The 24,839-nt window shown below is 48.3% G+C and overlaps 1 protein-coding gene across 1 annotated transcript in view; it reads right to left on the bottom strand.

Annotated features, from left to right (window-relative positions):
• Window positions 1-24,839, bottom strand: part of XYLT1 (xylosyltransferase 1) — a 152,197-nt gene that overhangs the window by 10,530 nt on the left and 116,828 nt on the right. The window contains exons 5-9 of the mRNA XM_066330325.1: window positions 23,809-23,889; window positions 12,647-12,863; window positions 10,238-10,414; window positions 8,046-8,308; window positions 3,338-3,533 (exon numbers count right to left, since the gene is read on the bottom strand). Of these exons, the coding sequence (XP_066186422.1) occupies window positions 3,338-3,533; window positions 8,046-8,308; window positions 10,238-10,414; window positions 12,647-12,863; window positions 23,809-23,889 (934 nt within the window). The remainder of the gene's footprint in view (window positions 1-3,337; window positions 3,534-8,045; window positions 8,309-10,237; window positions 10,415-12,646; window positions 12,864-23,808; window positions 23,890-24,839) is intronic.

Below are 24,839 nucleotides of genomic sequence, written 5' to 3'. Positions count from 1 at the left end.
TGGTATTCCAGAGGTATTCCAGCCAGCACACCAGCTAATCAGACCAGACAGCACAGCCCAGATATCAGACCCAAGCATCACTGCCTCAAGGAGCTGTCAGTGTGTGCTCTCCTGACAAGACTGACTGACTGTGTATGGAAATAAGCTGAGAAAGAAAATTTCCTGACCAGACCTTATTACCTACTCTGCCAACCTTCACTGAGGTGTGGCCGTATCACACCTACCAGTGCTCAAGGGACCTGGAAATAATCAAGTCACAACATGTGAAACAGCCCACACCCTCCTGGGCAAAGCAAAGTCTGTAAGGAACCTCTTCCCACCACATTCAGGATTTCTTACTGAAGAACTCATTGCAAAAAACTTACTTCATCCTCAAAAATTAAACAGTCACTCCTGACACCCAACTATTGCCTCTCTCTAGTTTCTCCTCCCTGAGAAAATAAATCAGAAAGTGACAGTCCAGGTGACACTGCTCCACGCCAGGCTGCACAAAACCTGCAGAGACGTGTCCACATGCACCAAGGTTTATCAGACTGCTCTGTGGAGGAGCTAAAGCTGCTTTTGGGGAAGAACTGTACCACAGCTGTTGTCTGGTTGCCAAGCTCTGTGCAGGTGTGGCACTGGGCTCCCTGAAGCCACCCCAAAGTTACAGCCAGAGGGCAGGGGAGGGAAGGACAGGCAGCCAGCCCCTGCGTGTGCCAGGGCTCACACCGAGGCTCACAGGGTGTGCAGCAGGGAGAGGCAGGAGCAGGACACTCTGTGCATGGCACCTGCCCTCCGTGTCTGAATCCCAGCTGGGGACACACCTCCCCGTGCTGTACACAGCTCGCAGTGCCAGCTGCTTTTAGCAGCACAGGATTTTATTGGGAATTTTACTTAAAGCACTGGTTAGAGGTTTATAACCCTTGAACTCCACACAGCTGAGTTCCCAGCACTGGGATGTCTGATTTTACAGGGCAAGAGCTACTGCAGCCCTATAATAAGTTTCACAGCTCTTTAAAACATTGGGAGTAGGCTTTCACTTTCAAATAGAACACAAGTGCGGGATGGAATCAAGGCAGTAATGAATATCTGATAAATTAGGAAAGGATGTGGCACAGAAACTGACATTTTCCACATCATTATTTTAATCACCTTTATTTTGGGCTTCAAGAGCAAGCGCTGTGCATGGGCTATGCTTGGAAGGCTGGAAATCTCTCATTGGCTCCAAACTTCTATTTCCATCTCTGTTCCAACCCTAGATAAAATTTTCTCAAGACAAATTATACCCTGATTATGAGTTCGTGTCTCATTGCTCACCACAAACAGGACCATTAGGTTCACACAATGCACACTAATTGCCTGCCACCTAGTTTATTTTCTCCCCTGTGATGAATCACGAGTCTTAACAAGAGCAGAAATTCAGCATTCAGCTGACAGACGGTGAGCTGAGACTTTGAGCTCCCTGCCCTCCACGGAGATGGCTCCTGAGCCCAGGCTGGCAGGACACTGAGTGTGTGTTTTAGGAGGTGTGGGAGTTCTGTGCTTGGAAATCATCTCTCTTGGAGCTCCCGTCAGTTGATTTTCTATGGCTCAGCCATGTGGCCCCAAAAGGCTGTCACTAAGCCCCCCAGATGTGGGGCAGCACCGCTGGCTGATGGCCTCCCCTTGTCCCCCAGAGCCTGGGGTGACATCTGCTCTCGGGAGGAGAGGTCTGAGAGGAGCAGGGACAGGTCCCACCCTCTCTGCTGCAGCCTCAGTGGTGCCCCAGGGTCACAAACACACTCAGGGCAGCCTCTCTGTGTGTTCCTCCTGCTGGCCCAGGGCTGGGAGCTGCGAGAGAGCAGCAAGTCCACAGCTAAAATAGCCCCATTCAGGTTCCTGCCTGATTCTGCCACACCGTGGGCTGAGAGCTGCTGCAGAACAAGCAGCTCTATGTCCCAACGAGCATAAATCCTGATTTTATTTTCTGTGAACACTGATGCTTCCATCTCAGCTAGACTGCTAAGTTTGCTTTCCACATGCTGGACCTCGACAGGGCAGTGGCATTTTAATAAGATCAGAGCTTTCCAGCCACACTGAAGCTGAAGAAGTTAATGCTGGATTTACAGCAGGGTGACTGAGACAATTATTTGGCTCTGAGGCAGAGATCCCTGCAGGCAAAGGGAAGGCAGAAAGTAAAAAAAAAAAAATACAAATTTAAATTATTTGCTTTGTATCTCCTGGTCTTTTAAAATGCTAATCATCTATGAAAGGAGAGGACAATTAAAGAGGTTAGATGAGGGAAACATAATGAAAATAAGTAAGCAGCCACACCAAAACCCTTTTTGTTTGGTTTCAAATAGAAGAAAATGTTTCCTTATGCTCAAAAAAGCTCACCAGTGATTAAATCCTTAAAAGTAGTAAATAAGCAGCAGAAATACTCCTACAAATCACAAGAACTGGAGCTTGTATGAACATTTATCACTGCTTGAAATGGCAGGCCCAGCATCTGACACATTGACAAATGAGACACACTTCCCATCCATCTCTTTAATGGCACATTAGTGTCGTGGATTTGCCATGCACACCAAAACACTGAACCCCACCTAGGCATCTCTTAATTGCCCAAGAAGAAGGTAATTTATGGACTTAGCCATAATGACTGGAACACATTTCTTCAATCAATTTTATACCTTAATTGAAATTTGTGGCTTAACAAGAAAAATACTGAAATTAACTGCTCAGACAGTTGTATCTTTAAAACAGAACACAGGTGTCAGGTCCTATTAGTGGTCAACTTTCCTGATGTATTTTAGGTAGACTTTTTATACTCTATGACAGATACTGGGACAAATTTCTAGAAAAATAACAGGATTTGTGGGAAATCTCAGGCACTGCTGTGATAATTTTCTCTTTCATGTTACCACATCAATATTCTGCTCACAGGTGGTATCAATACCTGACTACCACTAATTTTATGAGGTTTTTTCAGCGTACTCTTGAGAGACACATTTAAACATGTCACCATTCACATCTGGAAGCGCAGAAAAATGGCATTTTCCCCAGGAGCCCTTCACAACACTCACAACAAACTCGGTGGCAAAACTTCTGAGTTACTTTTAAATTACTGAGCCCCTTTGACCATAATAAAAGCCTTCAATTTTTTTTTTAACAGAAGGGAGTGAGGACAGTTGGATTAATGTAAGAAACGAGTGCTGACACAGATCTGAACTGCCTCCTTCTGTGATGAGGATGGACACTATGCTAGAAAGCCACTCTCACCCCAGATTTACATGGAAATAGTTTCCAAAGGCTGTTGGTTTAGTGTTCCCTCTGCTGATGCCAGAGGTACTCACAGGTGGCTGTGACCACTCACCTCTGAGAACTGCAGCCTCCCAAAATCGCTGGGTGGACTCGCGATCTTGAAGACTTTCTTGGGCATCACCCACGTTTCCAAAGTCTCCAGTTTGCTGACAGCCAGGTTGGTGGCCTGGTGCCTGATCAGGAAGCCCTGGAAGCGGTCAGCAAGGAAGTAAAGGTGGATGGAAACTGGATTGCCCACGGGGTAGTACCTGTAAAACAGCACATGCTCATCACTCACACAGGAGAGACACGAGATCTCCAGTTCCTTGGAGCCAGTGGCTTAAGAAGCCTTCATTTCAACTAGAAAACCCACACTCTACATTAAGAGATTTCAAATGTGTTCATGACTCATTCTCAAATATTCTTAGACTGGTTGATTGCCCCGAAATGTAAAAATATGTTCCTAAGAATACAGGCTCATTAATTCCATACCCACAGCTCGAAGCTCTTTAGGAAGTCCTCCTGTGAGCTCCTCTCCTCACCACCTCCCGTGGTGGAAAGTGGCACCCAGAGACACGCACAGATTCTCGGGGTGCAGCACTGTTTGCTTGGATAAACTGTAGGATAAAGGATGCCCCAGGACTGAAACCCTTGGAAAAGGGACAAACAACTGGGCAAAATCAGTCACTGAGAGATCTGGAAGCTTCAGTCGCAGTTGAGATTTAAAGACATTGTAGTCACAGCTCCAAATAATTAAAATGTGTGGTTGATTGTCTGCTATGGCCTCAGGAACATCTGTAACGATGTTTGCGTACATATGGATGCATAAATAATTAAAAAGGTGCTATTCATAGCTCAGAAATCAAATATTTTGCTACTTTACAGCAGTGACATTAACTACAAAACAAGTTAAACCAGTGACACCTTCCCAGTAAGTCAGCTAAGCCTGACTTCTCAGGCCTGTTACCACAATTAAAGGATGAGCACTAAGGATGAGCATCAAGGAGGACTTTCCATTGCACAGGGTCACCAACAGCCAGAAGGAACTCTCCAGAGCTGGAGAAATCAACATCAGAAGACAGAGCACCAACAGAGCCCTGATGGACCAGCAAAAACACTGTGAAGCCACACAGCCAACACCAGCAACAATCTGACTTCTGTTCTGAGCACTAAGACCTCCTGTTTTACATGTGTGCAGCAGCAAATATTTACAATATCCTAGAAATAGTCTGAGCAAATTGCCTCTTTTTGGCAGCAGAGAGTAAAACCGGCTAGAGACGAAAGAAATGAATGAAACCTCAGTCACACATGGAAGATGCTGACACTGAACCTCCTTCAGTACCTGAGCACAGCTTTCTGAGCCTGTGGGCTGGGGCTGGCCCTCCTTAGGAAAGTGCTCTGACCATCTCCTGGGCTGCTGAGGCTGGCACCATCCTCCTTAGGAAAGTGTTCTGAACATCTCCTGGGCTGCTGGGGCTGGCCCCATCCTCCTTAGGAAAGTGTTCTGACAATCTCCTGGGCTGCTGGGGCTGGCACCATCCTCCTTAGGAAAGTGCTCTGAACATCTCCTGGGCTGCTGGGGCTGGCCCCATCCTCCTTAGGAAAGTGCTCTGAACATCTCCTGGGCTGCTGGGGCTGGCCCCACGGGCCTCATTCCAAGGGGCTTCTGAAGCAGGAGCCCACAGGGGGCTGAGAGCAGGATCAGCCAGCCTGGGGCTGTGCTCAGCCCCACGGCAAAAGGAACACTGCCGAGGGGCTCAGCCAAATCCAAATCCAAACCCAAATCCACCCTTCCATTGCTGCACCAGAGACAGGCAAATTCACGAGAGGGAAAGAGGAAAGGTATAGGAGCAAACACCCAGAATAGCAGTAATGAAAGAGAAGAGATGCAATCATAAATCTGAAGATCATCCATCTTTCTCTGATCTGAACTGGATGCTGACTCACAGTGTCTTGAGGGGGCTCAGGTAGGTGGCAGGTATGAAAACGAAGCCTCTGCTCCATATCACTGTTTGCAATTCTTCCCTGCACTGTTTCATGAGGCTGCAGCCTGCTATAAAGCAGCTGTGCTTTATCCTGGAGACAGCTGCAGTCATGGTATTCCTGTCTACAATCTGAGCAAGCCTGAAAAGCACCTTGAGCTCCTGTGCAACGGAAAGTTCCTCAGAAATGAAAGTGATAATTGATAGAAATCAGCATCAGAACACTGGCAAAAGGAGTGAGAACAAAAGTAATTTTCAAATTATTTCAGCACTGGTTATCCACAGTCCCCATCCTCTTTGCTGCTTCACTCAGCAGGACAAATGACCCAGGATTTCCTGAGGTCTGCCTTTATTCCATCTAAGGAAGGCATGCTACTAGCGATTATTTCTATCTAATTGTTATTGATCTTTTATTGCTTTGCACTGGTAACCTTCGCTGACAAAACTCTAATAGGAATCTGGAGCACTTATTGCCACATCTTTCTAAATGGGACATTGCTCAGCACTTCCATGACTAATTTAGGAAGGTCAAGGCACATTTGGTTCCCTCTCAAGAACACGAGAGGGGCAACGTCCATCCATCAAAGCACATGGGTGTCTGCTGACTTAGGCTCTGTGTGTTTTCTATCAGGATAAAAAAGGGCAGGCTCCAGAAATACATTGTGAAGAAGGAATTAAGTGATGGTAAAGTAAGCCTTAAAAAGATGAACCCCCTCTGATTTGAATCTAAACTGCTTCAGATGTGTTTGCAGGTAGCAAACATCAACCACGGAAAGAGCATTTTCTGTGGAGGTCTAACTTCAGGAACTCTTCCTTCAAATCCGTTTTGGACTGAATTCTTCTTAGCCAGGCTTATTAAAAAAAAGGAATGTAGAATGTGAAAAGGAATGTAGAATACAGGGGGAATTACCTTTTAAAGAATAAGGACTTCTATTTGAGATAAATATATCTATCTATATATAGATATATAAACACCTACATAGATTTTACGTATCTGATGCTAATAGATCTTACCAGTTGCAGCACTTTTGGCACAGAGAGCTGCACCAAGCAGGCAAACTGAGCCAAGCAAGCTCTCTGTGCTCCTTGTGTGCTCCCAGGGGAACAAACAGCAAGGACCATTAACCTGCCTGTGTTCAGATTTGCTCTGAAATCCTGCCCTCTGCTTTGGGTAAGCATAATAGAGGTGAACATGACCTTTGCTGCAATCACAGGGAGGGTCTAGGAGCTGAGGCTATAACACACTTGCTGAAGTTAATCAAGGGAAACGCAGCAGTGGGGGTAGCACTGCCCAACTGGATCCTGTCAGTCTTCATCAGGCTGGAGAGGAGCTCCTTAAAAGCGCAGCCAACAGGTCAGGTAATGTCACCCCGGAATAACCAACGCTCCATTGTGGACGTGAATCCTCCTGGAAACAAGCGCTGTGCTCTTGGAGCTGCCTGTCCCCGCCTGTGGCCACGGGCTGTGGGCAGCAGAGCCCAGCACAGGGAGCTCCCCCAGGGGCTGGTGCTGCCCGTGTTCCTGGGCAGGGCAGGAGGGGCAGGACCCGTGTCCCCAGGAGGGGCAGTGTCTGTGTCCCCAGCGGGGCAGTGCCCGTGTCCCCAGGAGGGCAGTGTCTGTGTCCCCAGCAGGGCAGTGCCCGTGTCCCCAGGAGGGGCAGTGCCCGTGTCCCCAGGAGGGGCAGTGTCTGTGTCCCCAGCAGGGCAGGAGGGGCAGTGTCTGTGTCCCCAGGAGGGCAGTGCCCATGTCTCCAGGAGGGCAGTGCCCGTGTCCCCAGCAGGGCAGTGCCCGTGTCCCCAGGAGGGGCAGTGCCCGTGTCCCCAGGAGGGGCAGTGTCTGTGTCCCCAGCAGGGCAGGAGGGGCAGTGCCCGTGTCCCCAGGAGGGCAGTGCCCATGTCTCCAGGAGGGCAGTGCCCGTGTCCCCAGCAGGGCAGTGCCCATGTCCCCAGTGGGGCAGTGCCCGTGTCCCCAGCAGGGCAGTGCCCGTGTCCCCAGGAGGGGCAGTGCCCGTGTCCCCAGGAGGGGCAGTGTCTGTGTCCCCAGCTGGGCAGGACCAGTGTCCCCAGCGGGGCAGGAGGAGCAGTGACCATGTCCCCAGCAGGGCAGTGCCCGTGTCCCCAGCGGGGCAGGAGGGGCACACTGACCGGCAGCTGCTGTCCCCAGTGGGGCAGGAGGAGCAGTGTCTGTGTCCCCAGGAGGGGCAGGAGGGGCAGGAGGGGCACACTGACCGGCAGCTGCTGTCCCCAGCGGGGCAGTGCCCGTGTCCCCAGCGGGGCAGTGCCCGTGTCCCCAGCAGGGCAGTGCCCGTGTCCCCAGGAGGGGCAGGAGGAGCAGTGACCATGTCCCCAGCGGGGCAGGAGGGGCACACTGACCGGCAGCTGCTGTCCCCAGTGGGGCAGTGCCTGTGTCCCCAGGAGGGGCAGTGCCCGTGTCCCCAGTGGGGCAGTGCCTGTGTCCCCAGGAGGGGCAGTGCCCGTGTCCCCAGTGGGGCAGTGCCTGTGTCCCCAGTGGGGCAGTGCCTGTGTCCCCAGCGGGGCAGGAGGGGCAGGAGGGGCAGTGCCCATGTCCCCAGGAGGGGCAGGAGGGGCACACTGACCGGCAGCTGCTGTCCCCAGCGGGGCAGGAGGAGCAGTGACTGTGTCCCCAGCAGGGCAGGAGGGGCAGGAGGGGCAGTGCCCGTGTCCCCAGGAGGGCAGGAGGGGCAGGAGGGGCAGTGCCCGTGTCCCCAGCAGGGCAGTGCCCATGTCCCCAGGAGGGGCAGGAGGGGCAGTGACCATGTCCCCAGCAGGGCACACTGACCGGCAGCTGCTGTCCCCAGCAGAGTGGAAGGAGCTCTCGGCCCTGCGCAGCCCCAGGCGGGAGAAGGAGTGGAACATGGTGAGCGCCACGTCGCTGAGGGCGCCCAGCCCGTCGGGCTCCTCGAAGACGTTCTCCCAGTAGGAGCGCAGCCCCGGCGTGCCCGAGGGGTAGTTCCCGTACAGGTGATAGTCCAGCTGCCCGATGATCTCCTGGTTCACCACCGCCTCGAACTTGCGGGCGAAGAACGTCGGCCTGGCAGTCTGCTGTGGGGACAGGACAGGACCCTGAGCTCCCAGTGCCACTCACCACACCTCGTCTTCAGCAACGGGCTGCAGTGGGGACACGAACTGGCTCTCCCCATGGCAAAGATGGCTAAAAGGTCACCTTTGGGACCGTTCACTGTTAGGAGTGAACTGAAAAGGTCACCTTTGGCACCGTTTATTGTTAGGAGTGATGTTAAGATTCAGCTCCAAATGACGTAATTACTCAATGAAAAACCCTTCAGAGCAGCAGCCACCCTGTGCTGCCCTGCTCAGGGAGGCTCTCCAAGCACAGGAGGGGTGGAGAACGCTCCCCAAATCCCCAGGTCGGCCTGGAGATAGTGCAGCACTGCCATGGGTTATGCAGGGGCAGGGTGGACTGTGGCCCTGGGGCTCAGCAGCGTTTTCTGTGTATGGATTTGCTGCTGGGAGGTGGCAAGAGGTCTCTGGGACAGCTGTCATTTGTGGCTGAGCTTTCTCCACTTCTAAATGGTCCTGCCCAGACTTTTTCTCTGCACTTGACACAATCTTGGGCATATAACTGATTTATGTGCTACTCAACTACCACTGGCTTTCAAAACGTCTTGGGTTTGCCTTGTTCATACTTGAGCACGGGTCCTGAGGTGCCAAGGAGTTTGAGTGCCCCAGATGGTCGGAAAATTCTTTTGAGGATGCTCAAAGGAAAGTTTTGCCCTGAGACGTGCATGCTGTGGGCTTTGTGATCTCACTTTGTGCCTCGTGGGAACAGCAAGCCCCAGCCTTCTGTGTCATGTCATCGTGTGAGGGGCTGTCTCAGCACAAAGTGTCAGAAGCTGCCTTTACATCTATTCTCATTCTGAACTTCCCTTTCCAGCTCAGTTTACCTGATTGTTTTCTGACCCATGGCTGTGGGTTCACAGCCTGGAGCAGGCCAGGCTCTGCAGTCTGGCAGGAGTTTTTCAACTTGCCATTTATTCTCTGCTGGAGAATTCCCTGTGTTTGGGGCAGCAGAGTCTCTTTTAGATAACATCTCCTTTGCTCTTTTTGTCAGTGCCTGTGTCAGTGACTTGAAGCACGCCTGGCAGGCAGCACATTACAGCAGAGAAGAGGTCTCTGTTTCAGAGCAGTCACCGCTTCTGTGCTGCAGGGGAACACATTCCCCATCCCACACAAAGCCTGAACAAACATGCTTTATGCAGGGAACCCCGAGGAGCTGGAGGGATGGAATTGCAAATCTGGTGACCTTGAAACAAGCGGCTGTTCATTCTCCACAGCAGATACACGGGACACAGCCTGGAGACCGAGCAGCCCCTGGAGCACAGGGCTCCCTCTGACGCCTGCCTGGAGGGAGCTATCACAAAGGAACTGATTAAACCTTGTACGACAGTCCTGCCAAACCTGGGTGATCCAAACCTCGTGACTAAGGCTCCCAAAACCATGAGATAAACTTTAGTATGAGTGTGCTGATGAATGTACTAATGAAAATGGATTTGCCTAGTGCTATGTAAGTCTCCAGCACGCACACCAGTCAACTTCTAAGCTTTTTTAAAAGATGATAAACACTGCTTAACACTGAAAGCCAGGACTTTTGTGAAATGATGAAAGCCCGTGAGCTGGAACATTGGCAAAAACCTTTTGCAATAAATTCACAGGAGTTACCAAGTCATGGTGGTACAGTCAGAGACGTGTCAAGCTTCTCTCCTTTCCAGCACAGCAGATTACCAACGTCAAGGAGCCCAAAGTGTTGCTTTGTGACCTTACCATGCACTGGTATGTCCCAGGGCCAAAACAGAGGAGAACTTATCTCTCATTCTTTTGAAATTAAGATCAGAGCTTCCTCATATCTCTTTCTCCACCTGCCTGATGCAGCCAAAGCTTCCCTGTGCCTGCTGCAGCCAGCTCCCCACGGCCAGCACGGGGAAAGAGCCTCTCTGCTCAGGGCTGTTCAGGTACCTGGAAGCGGTGGAAATCTGCTGGTTTGAAGTCATTGGGAGAGCAGCCACACCAGTCAACAATGTGCTTGTACTGACACTTGCAGCCCAGCTTCCTGTTCCAGTTGGTGATGCGCAGGTTGTTGTCCACCATGGAGTCACAGAAGGGGCTGTTCTCCAGCACGGTGTGGAAGAAGGACTGCAACACACACACAGAGCACAGCACCACGTTTAGCTCCTCACGCCTTCCCCTTTCTCCTTCTCTTCAGCCCACGGGCCCAAACCCAACGCAGGTGGCCTATTTTGGTTTGAAATGACGGAATTGAGGAGCTCTGTTGTTCTGCCGCGTGCAGAACGCACTCTGTGTGGCTGTATTCCACAGAGCACGGAAAAATCCCAACACTCCACACACCCAGCCAAACTGTGAGCTGGGGTCCTGCTCCAATACCTTGGCCCAGAATATTTGCACTTCTACAATGACCAGCTTTGGGCACTGGGAGAGCGAAGGACCCCAGGAGAGACACTGGTACCAGCAATAATTTAATTTTTATTTCAGCTGTATGGGCAATTCTAAGAAATGCCCATTTTTTTTTTCCCTTCTCTAAGTTACTCCCTGGTCTAACAAATTTAGGACTGTCTTTCTGAACAATGTGCTAATGACACATTTCAAGTTGTTTCCCAAAACAGTTGTCAAAACTACACCATGGCCCTGGTAACTCTGATAAAAATACAGTCTCAGACAGCTCTTCTGGGGATGTCTGTCTCCATGCAACACAAGGCTGAAATGCACTGCTGCTTGAATGGCTTTGCTCTGAAACATGCAGTTCACCCCGGGCACCAAAAGGACATTCTGCCTCCTGTATTTAGCTCTGAAATCATAAGTATTTATTTGCTGACTCATGGAAGCATGGAATTCCTATTGGGCAATCCTATTTATATCATCATAATATCAGCTATTACATAAACCACGTGTAACGGGGACTGATCTATCAGGTTAACAGGTCAGTGAAGGCAGGGCCATTTAACAAAACCAGCGTGTGTCCTGCAAAGAAAACCTTGCAGAAAAAAGCTGTGGAATATCATCAATTTCAGCTCTGCAAGAGACTGTTTTCGGAGCACTGACTTCTCTCTAAAGATCAGCAATAGCAAGATCTATAAATAACCAGCACAACATTAGCATGGCTGGCCCCCAAATAATCCCCCTACCCGTTTTAATGTTAAATGACAGCCCAGTGAATATGGATTTTGTGCTTGAACTGTTTGGTTAAACCCATGAAGGCATCCATTCTCATTCAAGCGAGAGGGGAAAAAAAACCCTCCCCAATTACCCATTGCCCTGTGTCCTTTCCAGCAGTACAGGAACTTCTCCAGATAATGGATGAAAAGGTTATCAGGGTAGAAAGAAAAGGTGATTTTTAACAGGAACGGGATTAAGAGAAGATTATGCAACACGCATGTGGAATAATAAACCTCTATCAAAAGATAACAATTGCTGTGCCCCACCACAAGCTGACTAGATTTGTGAGATCAGTGCCATCCATCCCCCAAAGCGTTCAGGAGCCACGTGTGGGTTTAAAGGCAGTCAGCAGCCCTTCCCCGGGCTGGCTGAGTGCTGCAGCCCGTGGAGCAGAGCCTGGCAGGCCAGGGGAGCAGGGGACCTGCTGGGGCAGGCTGCCACCACGGCTCTGAGCTGTCCCCGCAGCCGCAGGGACACTCCCTGCACACCCCTGACACTGCTGCCAGGCAAAACCCCACACTGCCCTTCTGCTTCACTGGCAGCCAGAGCGACTCCCGAGTGATCCAAACGATTTGTGACTGCGCCTTCCAGCGGAGTTTTGAGCAGAACAATAAACCTTTGTTTGCAGGGTTTATATTTTTAAAGGAAAGCGCTGGATAATAGCAAGGAAAGCTACTTATGAAGACAATTCGCCATCTCCAATATCCTTCAAAAGCTTTGTGCAAGAACAATTTGCAAGCAAAGGGCAGCTGGATTTTTGGTTGTTCAGCTACAGATTAATAGGCTTAGAAGTATAAAACAAAGGCGCTCTTTGCAAAAAAAGTCTCACAAACAGACAAAGCAATAAACAACTGCAAAAGATGTTCTAACCCCAAAGGGCTTACTCATCACAGCAGGGAAATTTTCATTACCCACGGTGAGATGCTCCAAAGCTCAGTGACACCAGGTGAAAGCCCCTCTGGTTTTGGTCAGGTGTTTGGGACAAGCACAAACTCACAGGTTTGATCACAGGTTTGATCACAAACAGGGACCCTCTGCACCCACAAACCTCGGCAGGGCTCCAAAGCCCAGTGACATCAGGTGAAAACCCCTCTGATTTTGGTCAGGTGTTTGGGACAAGCACAAACTCACAGGTTTGATCACAGGTTTGATCACAGGTTTGAACACAGATGGGGACCCTCTGCACCCACAAACCTCGGCAGGAAGCAGCGTGTAGGAGTAGAACCTCTTCATCTTTGTCACCAGGTCGTCGTTGGAGAAGGTGACGTACTCCACAAACCTCCTGTTGAGGAGGAACCAGTCGGAGCCCCCGTCCACGGCGATGCCCTCGGGGATCTTGCGGTCCCCCAGGCGCCACATGTGAGTGTCACACTCCAGGAAGAGCCGGTCCAGCCCCTGCTTCCTGATGAATCTGGGGGAATACAGCAGCAGCCATTAAACCCTCGCATTTCGCTGTCATTGGGAGCTTTGGGAATGAAAAGGTACTTTCTCAAACAAACAAACAAAAAAAAGGATCAAAAGGTCACTCATTTGTGTTTCTGTTTTACTCGTAAATAATGCAGAGAGGTTTTATAAATGATTGAGCAGTTATATGTTCTCTAACAGAGGAAAGACCAACAGATTGCTTTTAAAAATCTTTTACACCTTCTGCTGTCCTAAGGCTGTGCTGAGCTCTAGGGCAGGGAAGTCCATAATGTTCATTAACTCTGAACAAACCACTGCAAAAGAACTGCATTATGAACAGGAACTAAACACGATTTTCCCTCTCTAAATAAATTCAGATTTAAAACCCAGGAAAATGCACATAAAGATAAAACGACCGATTTTCTCCTATGCTATTATTTCATTAATTTTTCTATAGGGATATAGCCAATTAGGGAGAGATACCATTGTTTGGTCTTTGCTGTAGAAGGAGCAAGTTTGCTCCATTTTCAAGTCTTTGGGGAGCAACGTTTTGTTATTGCTGAACCATGAATCAGAGGAGCAAGCGCAGAACTGCAAGGTTATGGACATGAATAATCTGAGACCAGTATAAGAGAAGAAAAGCTGGGAAACCAATCTGTGTCTGAAAATACTTTGGCCTGGATGCCCACTGATGTTTTGAGACCGTGTGATGCAGGTTCCTGTCTGTTTTCCCACCCGGGAAGGATTTCCCTGCGGGAGAAGCAGGGCAGCTGTGAATTAGCAGTGAGCAGGGCTGAGCACCATCCACCCCGCTGGCTGTGAGCACTGGGCACATCCCACACGTCCTGAGCAGTGCCAAAAGCCCCCTGAGCACACACACAGCCCCCTGTGGGCCAGCACCTGCAGGATAAAAACACCTCTGCCACGGTCTTTCGGGTTACCCAGTCAAGGGGACATCTGGGTGGCCCTCAAACACACCCTACTGAGGGAAAGGGAAAAGAATAAAAGTCTAGAACAACAAACACCAAAGCTCTCTGGAGTCCTGCAGCTGGAAACATGAGCATTAACCCCGCAGGCCAATCCCTGGTTCAAGTTCTGTTCCGTACCAATCAAAGAGCTGAGATGCAATTATGAAATCGTGCATATTAATTTTCAAATAGACCGTAAATGACTTCGGGGTCTATGTCCTACTGATAGCTGTGCCTCTTTTCACAGCATGAGGAGAGCTCCTCTGTTAACACAACAGGGCTGAAAACACGCAAATGAGAGTCGAGAAATTTTTCTTTCCATGAACAAGTTTCTAATTTCATGTTCCATTATGAAGGATAATAGAAAAGTCTTGCAATTTTAATGCAGTGCTCTGGAATGTAATCTTCAAATTCAATATTTATGCAGTTATCTCCAAATCAAATATTAATGTGCCTGAAAGTTTGGTCATTTATTTATTTCTCTTCAAAACTAAACGCTCATTAGAGTTAATTATTTTAAGAAAATAACAGAACTTTATCGACTATATTTAAATAGGAACATAAAGTTCTTTTCCATGAAGTAATTTCTTTCAACTGCTATCTCCACCCATTTATCACCCTCTACTCTCCTTTTCAAATAGAAGGTTCTTTGACTGCCAATAGAAACCCTCAAACAAAAAAACCACCTGGCAATTTCAAAAAGTGCTCTACGTAGAAACTGCCTCAGCCTCTGTGACACAGCCCCTGGGACTGCAACAGCTTCAGCTTTATTGTCTGAACTCGGCCGCAGAGGAGGGTGACCACACTGGAGAGGAGAAGCTCCCAGCAAATCCTGACTCGCTCCTGGTCCCCAAAAGAGCTGACAGGTCCATGTTTTCTATACCTGCACAGTTCTCTGGGGTTTTTTTTGAGCTAATGGCTTGGAAAAGCCCATCTCAGGGTATGGAGGGAGAGAAGCCGATTCCTGGGAGTGCAGCTGTGTTCACAACAAACCTCAGCCCCCAAAATTACACAACTGGGTTAGCAGGAGAAAGGAAAGGTACTTTTCAATCGTCCAGCTGAAGGGCTGCAACGCCTTTGGAGATCTCCAAAGAAATGACCCTTTTGCTTGTGCTTCCTGAAACCCTCCTACAAACACCACAGCAGGCTCCAGACACACAGCAGAGGAACGGAGAGCAGATGTCTTCCCAAGGCTCCCCTCCCTGAGCCCCCTCTCACACTCAGTGCACCTCAGGGACACCCAATGATTTCCGTGGCCGAGGAGGCACTGATTCCTACACACAGCTCTCCCCTGGGGGACTGCTGCTGCTCCTGGACGCTCCCTGGGAGCCAAGGGGACCGAGGGTTTTCTGGCTCTGCTGGAAGCTGACTGCGAGGGGCTGTGGCAAAAGAGGAAAAGGTGGATGAGGCTCCTTTTCCCCCTCCAGGCTCTCCTAGGATGACTGATGCTCCTCCAGCAAGAGGGATGTTGGCTCTCAGGCAGTCAAGGACTTACTCCAAGCATACTGAACTCTGCCTGAGGGAAAGGGAAAGGGGCATTTGCCATGCCACACAGGCCTTTTCAACAAATGAAAAACTCTTCAACGCTACAAACAGTTCCTAAAGATTCTTGACTAGCCATCCAAGGATGATTGCAGCCCCCTCTGAAAAGAAAGACAGGAAGATGGAGGGCAAAAGCATGACCCTAGGGGTTTGTTTCTAGTCTCACGCTGTGTTTCATTAGTTTCTGGTTATGCTCAAGGGAATACCAAAACAGTGAATTTTATAAGGCATGCCAAGCTTCAGAAAGAGCAATGAAATACAAAAAAGGGGTGGGTTTTTTCCACTGTCTTTCTCTCTTGGGTCTCACAAAACAGCTTGCAGATAACTCCCAAATTAAAAGTAGAAAAAAAAAAAAAAAAAAAAAGGTTTAGTAATAGCATTTCCTTAACTTTAGTTTCAACTTTAACTTTGACTTTCCTGTCACCCTGAACATCAGGTGAGAGTGGCATGTTTCTGCCAGCTGCAAATGCACTGCCCAGGACAATGGCATCCACCTGAGCCAAGGTATGGCTGGCCAAATACAACACAGAGTATCATCAACTGAGGACAACTGGCCTTTCTTCTAATCTAAAAAAACCAACAGGAGGAAAGTCACAATGATAGGAAAAGAGTCAACCAGGAGAAAATAGAATTAAAATCAGACTAGGGTTAAGAAAAGCATGCCATTTTGTTTTATTTCATAGAACACTCATGTAAGACATCTTATGCTTCCCCTTATCAATTTTAATTCTTTCCTAAAGAGCCTCCTTTAAACACTCACAAACGCCTTTCAGACAAGACTCCAGGACTGGGTAACACACAAAGCACCTGTAACCTGTGTAGCACATACTCCTACAGCAGGAGCATAAACACAGCTCAGCTCCTATGATGTGTCCTAACTGCTAATAAATATTGTCACACGGTTACTCAACAACAGCGAAAACGTCACAGCCAAATAAATATCCTCCTTCTGGGTGGTTTTCTCCAGGGGCCAGAGCAAACCACAGCGACTTGCAGAGAGCCCTGCTCCTGAATGCTGGACATACACAGTGTGCAAGGCAGAGACTTGGTTTTCTGTTTCCTCAAGTTCATGAATGAGTAAAACTTCCTAAAGCACTGGAGGCTATCAGACTGCTAAACGCTATTTATCAGTAACTTTATCACTAAAAGGTTTTTTTTGAAATAATATATTTCACAAGGTGAAAAGGTTTCCTCCTAAATGTTTCCTGTTTCTGGCCTCTCGCCCAGAAAACCTCCCAGTGACATTTCCCTGTAATCAGGTGCACCCACCCAGGACCTCACCATCAATACTCAGGATTTAAGAATAAGAGCTATGAATAAAAGTTACCAAGCTCCAGCAAAACAACTCCTCACAAGTCACAGCCAGTGTCAAAGCAGGAATCTGCAGAGCTGGGAGCTCCACCAGCATCACGCCCACGTTTCCCTGAGTGATGTGGACAATTGTCTTTAGACAAAAATTGGAGGAAGAAAGTCCATTTCAGTGCAGAAAGCCAAGTAAATATTTCTACAGAAGAGAAATGCGTTTGCACAGCCACTCTGGGAACACTGAACACAATCAGCTGGGAAGCCCCAAACAGCAATTTGCAGTTTAGGTGACCAAACAGAAAGCCCTGAACAATAATTTGACAATCTTGAGTGCAGCAGATGCAGGAAGTAATTAGTGAGCGATCTCTATAAACATCTCCACAAACCAGGCACTGGAAAATCCTTTATAACAAGCAGATGAATGAATCCCAAACCTGTGCAGAGCAGAATCATCCCACGCCTGCTCGGGGTGGAAACCTTGGCCTCCACTTTGTACGCTGAGTCCAGCTGACCCCAATTCCACTGCCAGGAGTAACTCTGCTCTACCAAGGGTTCAACAACATCTACAACATCTGAAGTAATTAACAACTGGCTAATTAAACACGGTGTCTGTACGGTACCAGGCATTCACCAGCTTTTCTAAGGCTAGGACATTGCAGTGGGTCCCCCCAGACCCTTCTGTCGTGCAGAAAGCCTCCAGGGCTGAGCCCCCAGCCCAAAAAGAGCTGAAGCCTGGGAAGAGGAACAGGGTCACACAGAAATAGCACCACTCAGGCTGTCAGGAGGAGGAAGATTTCTACCCAGTGTGACAGGCATGGCGTGGAAAACACAGAGCAGACAATTCCTGCTGCTTCACAAGGCCCTCAAAATAACTCTCAGTGCAGACAGGAATGATGGAAGAGAACAGAAAGAATGATTGAAACTTGCTTTTCAACGGGCTTTAACTGTGGCATCCTAAATGCAACTGCTGTGAGGTAAAAAAATGTTATGAGAGCAGAATTCTTATCTTCTGTTAATTCCCTTACTCAGAAGAAAATATTTAAACACGTTACTATCTCAACTATTGCCCAAGGCTTTAATGCCAATGCAGAAACAAACGCCAACGATATCAGGAAGAACTTCTCTCTTCACTGAATTTGCTTTGGTAACATTTGGATTATTTCCTGATTGAGCTTATTTCAGGACCAAAAGCCGAAGCCATAAATAAGCACACAAATTAAAATGCTTTTTGCCCACTGTGCCAAACGTTCAGGAGTTACCAGGGAAATCTTACTTTTAAACGTTACTAGTGTTTGTCATCTGGATCTCTGCACGCCCCACGACAGAGGGGAAAATCCAGGGGACAGCCAGCAGAAGGAGGTCAGAGCTGAGAGATGCAGTTTGTGGGGCTCGCTCCTGGAGTTTCTGGGGTCTGCAGAAGCTGAACAGCAAGTCATGGCAGCAAGGAGCTCTCCTGGAAGGAGTTTTGGCAGTGTCCATGTTACCACAGCCGTTCCCAAGGTACACTGAACACTCTGATGTTTAATGTGCAGTTAAAGCTGGGGCAGACTCCTGCTCTCACACACACTGGGCCACAGAAGCTTCAGATCATTTACAGGGCACCAAAAACGGGACAGCCATCTGAATTGCTCTTTCAAGATACAAATGCACCCTGAAATACGTTTTTAATGTGTCCCTTCTGAACCAGAGGCATCTTTGCAGGAGCCAAGCAGCCACAGCACTGACTCCACCCGAGGTGCTGCTGAAAGCTCTGATCACACACATTTTATCTGGTCATTATTCCATCTCTGTGTGCACAGGATGAGACTTTTCCAGCTTACAGCAGGCACCTCTGTGCTGGGTAATTTGTTTCTGCTGCTTTCAGACACACTCTTCCCACCGTACCCATTTAATGCTTCAGTCCTAGCACATCTGTGTATTCTATTCAGAAGAAATTTCTCATGGTTCTTTCTTCTTCTCCACCTTTTCCTACATGTTAACTTCCACTGGTTTTGAAAAACTTTTCTTTCCACTTTCTCTCTTTCAAAGAGGAAGTTTCTTTTTCAGAATAAGCCTTAAAAAGCCTCAATGTTTCTCAATATTTTACTGTTGCAGGCCAGAGAGCAAAATAAAAAAACCCCCTCTAAAATCCTTCAGTTGCAGGAAACTTGCACAGTCTATTTTTTGCAGTAATGACTCTACTAGGAATTATCTTGTTTTGTCAACAATTCCATGCATTTCCTTGTGAGCACAAAGCTCAAGAGACTTTCAGAGACTTTCCTGTGGGTTTCTCTCCCCCACTCTTCACTTACACAGTCTCTTTCATGCAATACTGAAAGAGCTTTTAGAAGGTCAGAAATGAAACGGCCTCTTCTCGCCATCAGGGAGAGCATAACTCAAGTGATTCTGTTCCTTTTTATATTAAATAAGCAAAACTGCCAGTGATGGTTCACAGAGATGCAGCACGAACTCACCAAAAAGAGAATTGATATGAAACCTGATGTTTTCACATCTGTTTGTCTCCAATAAATGTCTTTTCTAGAAGGTTTCTTGACTGAGGGCAAGTGTGAGTCCCTTCCACAAAGGTTTTCAAGCTTCTAGATCACACCACTGAGCTGTGTGGACACCAGGGCCAACAACATCTGTCCAGCTTCAAATGTTTCCTGTCACAACCATCTCATAAAACGCCTCAGACCTCAGGTGACAGGGCTGCTGACACGGCTGCATCTGAAGTGTGCTGCCCAGTGCTCTTAGACAGCAATAAGACTCCTGATTATTCTACCAGCATCTCAATCCTCACCTCCTTCCTGAGCCTACCCTTGCTCCATAAAGTCTGGCTACTCCCAGCCTTCTCCCTCAAAGCCCCTTCCCGAAGCAGAGGATGATTTTGCTTGTACACTCCAAGAACAAAGAGCATCCTGCTTGGTGTCACGACACACGGCTGGTTGTGTTTCTCCTGCACTGACAGCTCAGAGCACTGTTTCCCAGACCTGAGCAGAAATAAATTCCCCCCAGGGAGGGGAATGGTCGAGCTGAGGCAGTAAAGGCTTTCTGGCTCCCCTAATGCTTAGCACAAAGCACTAAGGACATTCAGAAGTTAGCTGTAATGTCTCGGTTTTTAAAGTGCACTCTCTTTGCAGAGAAGATGCACGTTGCTATTTCCATCGCCACGCTTCCCATGCAACTGTTGGGCTGAACCACTTCCCAGCAAAAAACAGATCTCAGTCCGTGTGCTCCGGAATACTCAAGTGTTCTAAAAAATTCAGCAAAGAAAGTGTGAGGCTGGGGGTAATTTGTGCCAAAGGAAGCACCAAGTATGTTACATGAGCAGCAGTGTAAGTGCTGCTGGGAGCCGGTGGCCAACAGCAGTGATAATTAATCCATTTTCCCCAGGATTTGGGGAATATTTGGCAACTCATCAGTGCCATACACAACGGTGTGATCCGTTCTCTCAGTGACCACCAAACCCCACCAACCCCACTGCAGCACCCCAACAACCAGCACGTGCCACTGAGGACAAAAGGGGGTGAAACAGAAATGTGCCATCAGTGGAGATTTCGGGGACCTGCTCCAGTCCCTCGGCAGCTGAGGTTTCTCCAGCCTCTGGGAATTGGGATGGGATTGTGATGCTCCTTGCTGCAGTTCACCAACACCTCTACAATTGTCTGGGACCCAGAAACCAGACAGGGGACAACACAACTGAAAGAGCAGCAGTAGTGAGGAGAAAAAAATCAGGAGAATAAAGAACATGGGCACGTACCAAAATTTTAAGGGCTTTTTCTTTAGCCGTTTGTATTTTGCTATGAGCTGAAGATTCCTCTAGGGTCTAAGAGCACCCAGCCCTCTCAGCACGTTTACACTGCTTCCCAAATTACTCCAGGGGAGACGTTTCCACACAACCCCCTTCTCCTGCCTGTCACTGAAGATGTCACACTTGACTCTCTTTATGTTTTATAATACATCTGACAGGTGCTGCTCCTGCCAAAACAGAAAAAATCTTGTGTGTATTCCAAATTACAACAGCTTATACAACGACCAGGTTATTCACTTGCTTTTCATAGTGTAGAACACTGAAAAGAGGAGGAAAGGTGTTGCCCACCAGGCAGCACGTAACAGCTCCAGCCACTGTGTGCAATTCCATTTCAGACACCCACCTCTGTCAGAAAATCACGTTCTCCAGCTGATGCAGGAGCCATTTCATGTCCCTTCCCTTTGCTGAAGCCACTCAAGGAAAATCAGAGCAGTGCGCTTTCTCATGGCTTTGGCATAGCTAAAAGAAAACTTAACTCTGTAAAAGGAAGGCTGGTTTCTCCCCGTATTTGGCAGGGGAACGTGAACTGATGGTGAACATGCCTTGAGTACAAAGCTCACTGTAACTGAGCTGGACAAGCATTTCAGCTTTGAGATGGCATTTCTCATCTTTCTCTGCTGTTTGAGCCAAAGACTACGATGACTTAAAATGAAGAGTTTTCAGTTGTTTACAAGGCAGACTCAGACAGTCGAAAAGCTTATTGATTAGGTGCCATTATTCAGCCACAAATTAAAATTACAAGTATCAGCAAGGGTTATACATTGCTTTCAATTTCGTTTAGATGTTGTGCTGCTGTATTATTAGTTCATGTTTGGAGAAAAGCACTTTGGAGCAGCTGAATTGTTATTGTACACAGGGCAGCAGTGTGCACAGTCCAGGGTCCTCTCCCTTATTATTGCTCCAATGAGTTGTTTTAAACAAAAAATAATCTGTTTCAGTGTGTTTTGAGATAGGATAGCCAAAGGGAGTTCTCTTCTATTGCCCAATAACATGGACTGTGTTCTAAAAGCTGTTGATTTTTTTGTTTTTGCTGAACATTTTGCTGCCAATCCTCGAGGCTGTTGTTTCTCCTCCAGACCTTACTAAGCTCTTGGCCTTAGCATTCCCTTCACGGGCTCTTTTCCCCTGGGCTGTGACAGGACAAAGCAAAGAGCAAACTTTTAAAACTGGAAAAATTAATAGGAAAAAAAAAATAAATCCCTTACCATGAGCAAGTGAGTGAGTTTAGCTGTGGAAATTCCCCAGGCAGAGGTCACAAGAGCTTGGGAGAACATTGTCACCAGCAGCAGTACAACTCCCTGGGGACACTGGCTGTAGGACAGGGGCACAGGGTGACAGCCTCTGCTGCTGGCTCCCCTGCCTGAGCCTGGAGGAGGCATTTCAGCCCAGAGGATTTCACGTTCTGACACCAGGGCTAAACCCCCCTGGGGTGACACACACCTGGGCCCCCGAGGAACTCAGGTGGGGACTGGATGTCAGATGGGGAGAGCAGAGGCTGCACTCAGCACTTTACTCACGACTGAGTCGTTTAAACATGAAACACCAGGCTAGAAATCTTCACTTCAGGTGTTTCTCTCTCAACGGGTGGATGTACAGCTGGAAATTCACCCACAACACAAACAGAGGAGAACTGCTTTGTGATCAGCTTTCTGCAAACAATGGAATGAATTTTTACCCAGCAGCAGCATCACTCAGAGGCGTTGGCAGCTGCCTGTGATGCAGGAGGAGGGAAGCCACCCTGCCTCCCTGACCAAATCCGTGCCAAGGGGGATGTGAAAGGATCCATTCAGGCAGTGCTCAGCACTGGGAGCACTGATGGGACACAGGGATGAGGCAGCCGTGGCACACAGGGGTGGCAAATCTGCACTCGTGCCCCAAATCACGTTCCCTGATGCACGGGGAATTCATGGCAGAAATCCAGAGAAAAAATAAAAATACAGTGATGTGTTGCAATGAGCTAAAAGGTATTCAGTTGTTATACAAAGGGAACCACTGAACTACTAACTGAGTTTGCTGTTCCTGTGATGGAAGGACAAGTGGCACATTAGCTCATTTCATTATTACATTAATATCAGCTTAGTGTGCCTAATTGATCTAAATGGTTCTGATCCAGCTGAAGCTGGCATGTTTGAGCCAGCCTGATGTTGGTGTGTCATAACCCATTAGTTGTTGGCCTTAGGCAGCTCAGGGAATCTGAGAAGCCTCAGGAGACCAGAGGAGCAAGGAGGCAAGAGACCAGCTGCTTTTCCCTGCCTCTGTCTCCCCTTTCCCACCCTGACTGCTGTCAGTCCCCGCTGCCATGAGGCTGCCATCACTCTGACACTCTGCATTCCCCAAACCAGGCCTCTCCTGAGAAAATGTGCACTTGGCCTCAAATGTGACTCCTCCCAGGATTATTTCTTACTACCTGCTAGAGAATCTGTGCATGCACAAGAGGAATGCTCGTGAGGGCTTAATTTAACCAGGGACATGACAGAATTGATAAATCTGGTGACAAGAGTGGCCAAGAAGAGAGAGAGAGACTTGTGAGTTATTCTGCTCGCCTGCTGTGCTGAACACACGGCTCAGTGCGTCACATTCTCCAGCTACACCTGACATTTTACAGGAGAAAGGGAAGACCCGGTGACCCAAGCAGAATAAAACAATTTTTTTAGATGCAAAGCCACTGGGACTCAGCACGTGGAGTTGCTGGAAGTGCAGCAGGACTGCTGTAATGCTACAACACCAGCAAAAAAGAAAACCACCAAAACTATGAATAAATAGGAAAACACGACCACTGCAGCCACGTGGGAAGCTTCTCTCATTGCAAAGGTTGTGGAAGTCTTTGGAAGATGGAGTTTGGTCACTGCTGCCCGCTCAAACCACAGTGGCAGGGTTAGGAGTTACTGATGAGTGCTGGGGACACTGCACACTCTTCTCTGGGAGACCAGGAGAGTGGAGGACGATGGAGTTTGATCCAAGGACTGCAAACCTCAGCGGTGGCTGCAGCCACCCTCCTCCCTGCTGGCTCCAGCTCTGCCCGTGCCAGGTGTGCTCAGACTGAGCCCAGGCAGCCCCTGCTGCTCCTGCCACACCTGGGCACTGCTGTGTGCCCCCTGCTCACCACACAGCAGCCTGTGCCGGGGCTCAGCATCACTCTGCTCAGGGCCCCTCTCCCCAAAAAACATCTCTGACCGGGGGCAGGAGTCCCCTGGGCCACGGAACAGCCATCCTCAGGGAAGGGTCTCCCCTCACTCACCCCTCCTTCCTGGATTAGGGATTTATTCAGCCAGGTCGCTCTGGAGAACCATCAGCACACAGAAACTCAGCGCTCTGGGGAAAACCAGGCGAGGGAAGGGGCAGCTCACCTTGCATTGTCCCTCCCGTGTGACTTCAAGAAGTTCATCTCGCGGTGTCTGGACAGGAATGCCACCAGCTGATCGTTTGTCCTGCGAGAGGAATGACAGAATTACACTGTGAAAACACTGTGTCCAGAGCACCTCAGAGATTTATTGTTCTCATTGGGGACCGCTCGCAGATTCTGAAGGAGCTGGATCCAAAAAAACCTTCCATCCTGCTGCTAAACTTCCATGATGCCCCCTGCTCAGGAAAGCGTTCTTGGACAGGAGCACAGGATTTTTACACCCTAACAAATTTCTTATCAGCCCTTGGCAGGTATTTTAGGCACTATCAGAGAGTGTGCATGAAGTAATACTGCTCAACACTTTTTAAGTATGAAAATCCAGCTGCAAGATGACTGCAGTGATAGTTCCATTTGACATGCTTTGCTGGATATCTCCTAGGGAATTAGGTTCCGTGTCTATTGGCCTTTTATTTGTTTTCATTCTGTAACAGAGAACAGCCCAAGGTTGGAATGCATAATGCAAGAGAATTTTGATGTCAAAAAGGCAACATAATCAACAGAAACAAAGGAATTTAGAAGGTTAACTCGATTACTGTGACAGGCAATCTGACACCAGCATTTTCCAAATTTCAGCTGACATGTCCAGGAATGTATTTACACTTGACAGCTTTTGTGGTCTGTTATTTCTTTAACAATGGAGGGAAAATGTTCTCTATTTATCTAGGTCAGCAGATTTAGGAAAACTGAATAAATCACATTAAAAAGATCTTAATCTCCTGGATTGCACTCAAACCCACAACCTTATGGAGACAGCAGCATTTAAGCAATGGTCTGTAATGAAGCTGGTGGCAGAAAGAGTCAGGATAAAAGAGCTGTCAAAAGCACTGTATTTGGAAAACATTTCATTATCACAAGGCACAGAAAAACAAGTTAAACCTGAAGGTGTTTAACTGTACAAAATGTGTTTAACTTCCGAAGTCAGGCTGCAAAAACTTGGAAATGTTATCAGCAAAGTAAATTTGAATAATCTCATTG

The sequence above is a fragment of the Sylvia atricapilla genome, chromosome 15 (assembly GCF_009819655.1).
Source record: "Sylvia atricapilla isolate bSylAtr1 chromosome 15, bSylAtr1.pri, whole genome shotgun sequence".
Taxonomy (NCBI): Eukaryota; Metazoa; Chordata; class Aves; order Passeriformes; family Sylviidae; genus Sylvia; species Sylvia atricapilla.
The sequence above is the reverse complement of the archived record's forward strand: the minus strand, read 5'-3'. Positions and strand labels throughout refer to the sequence as shown.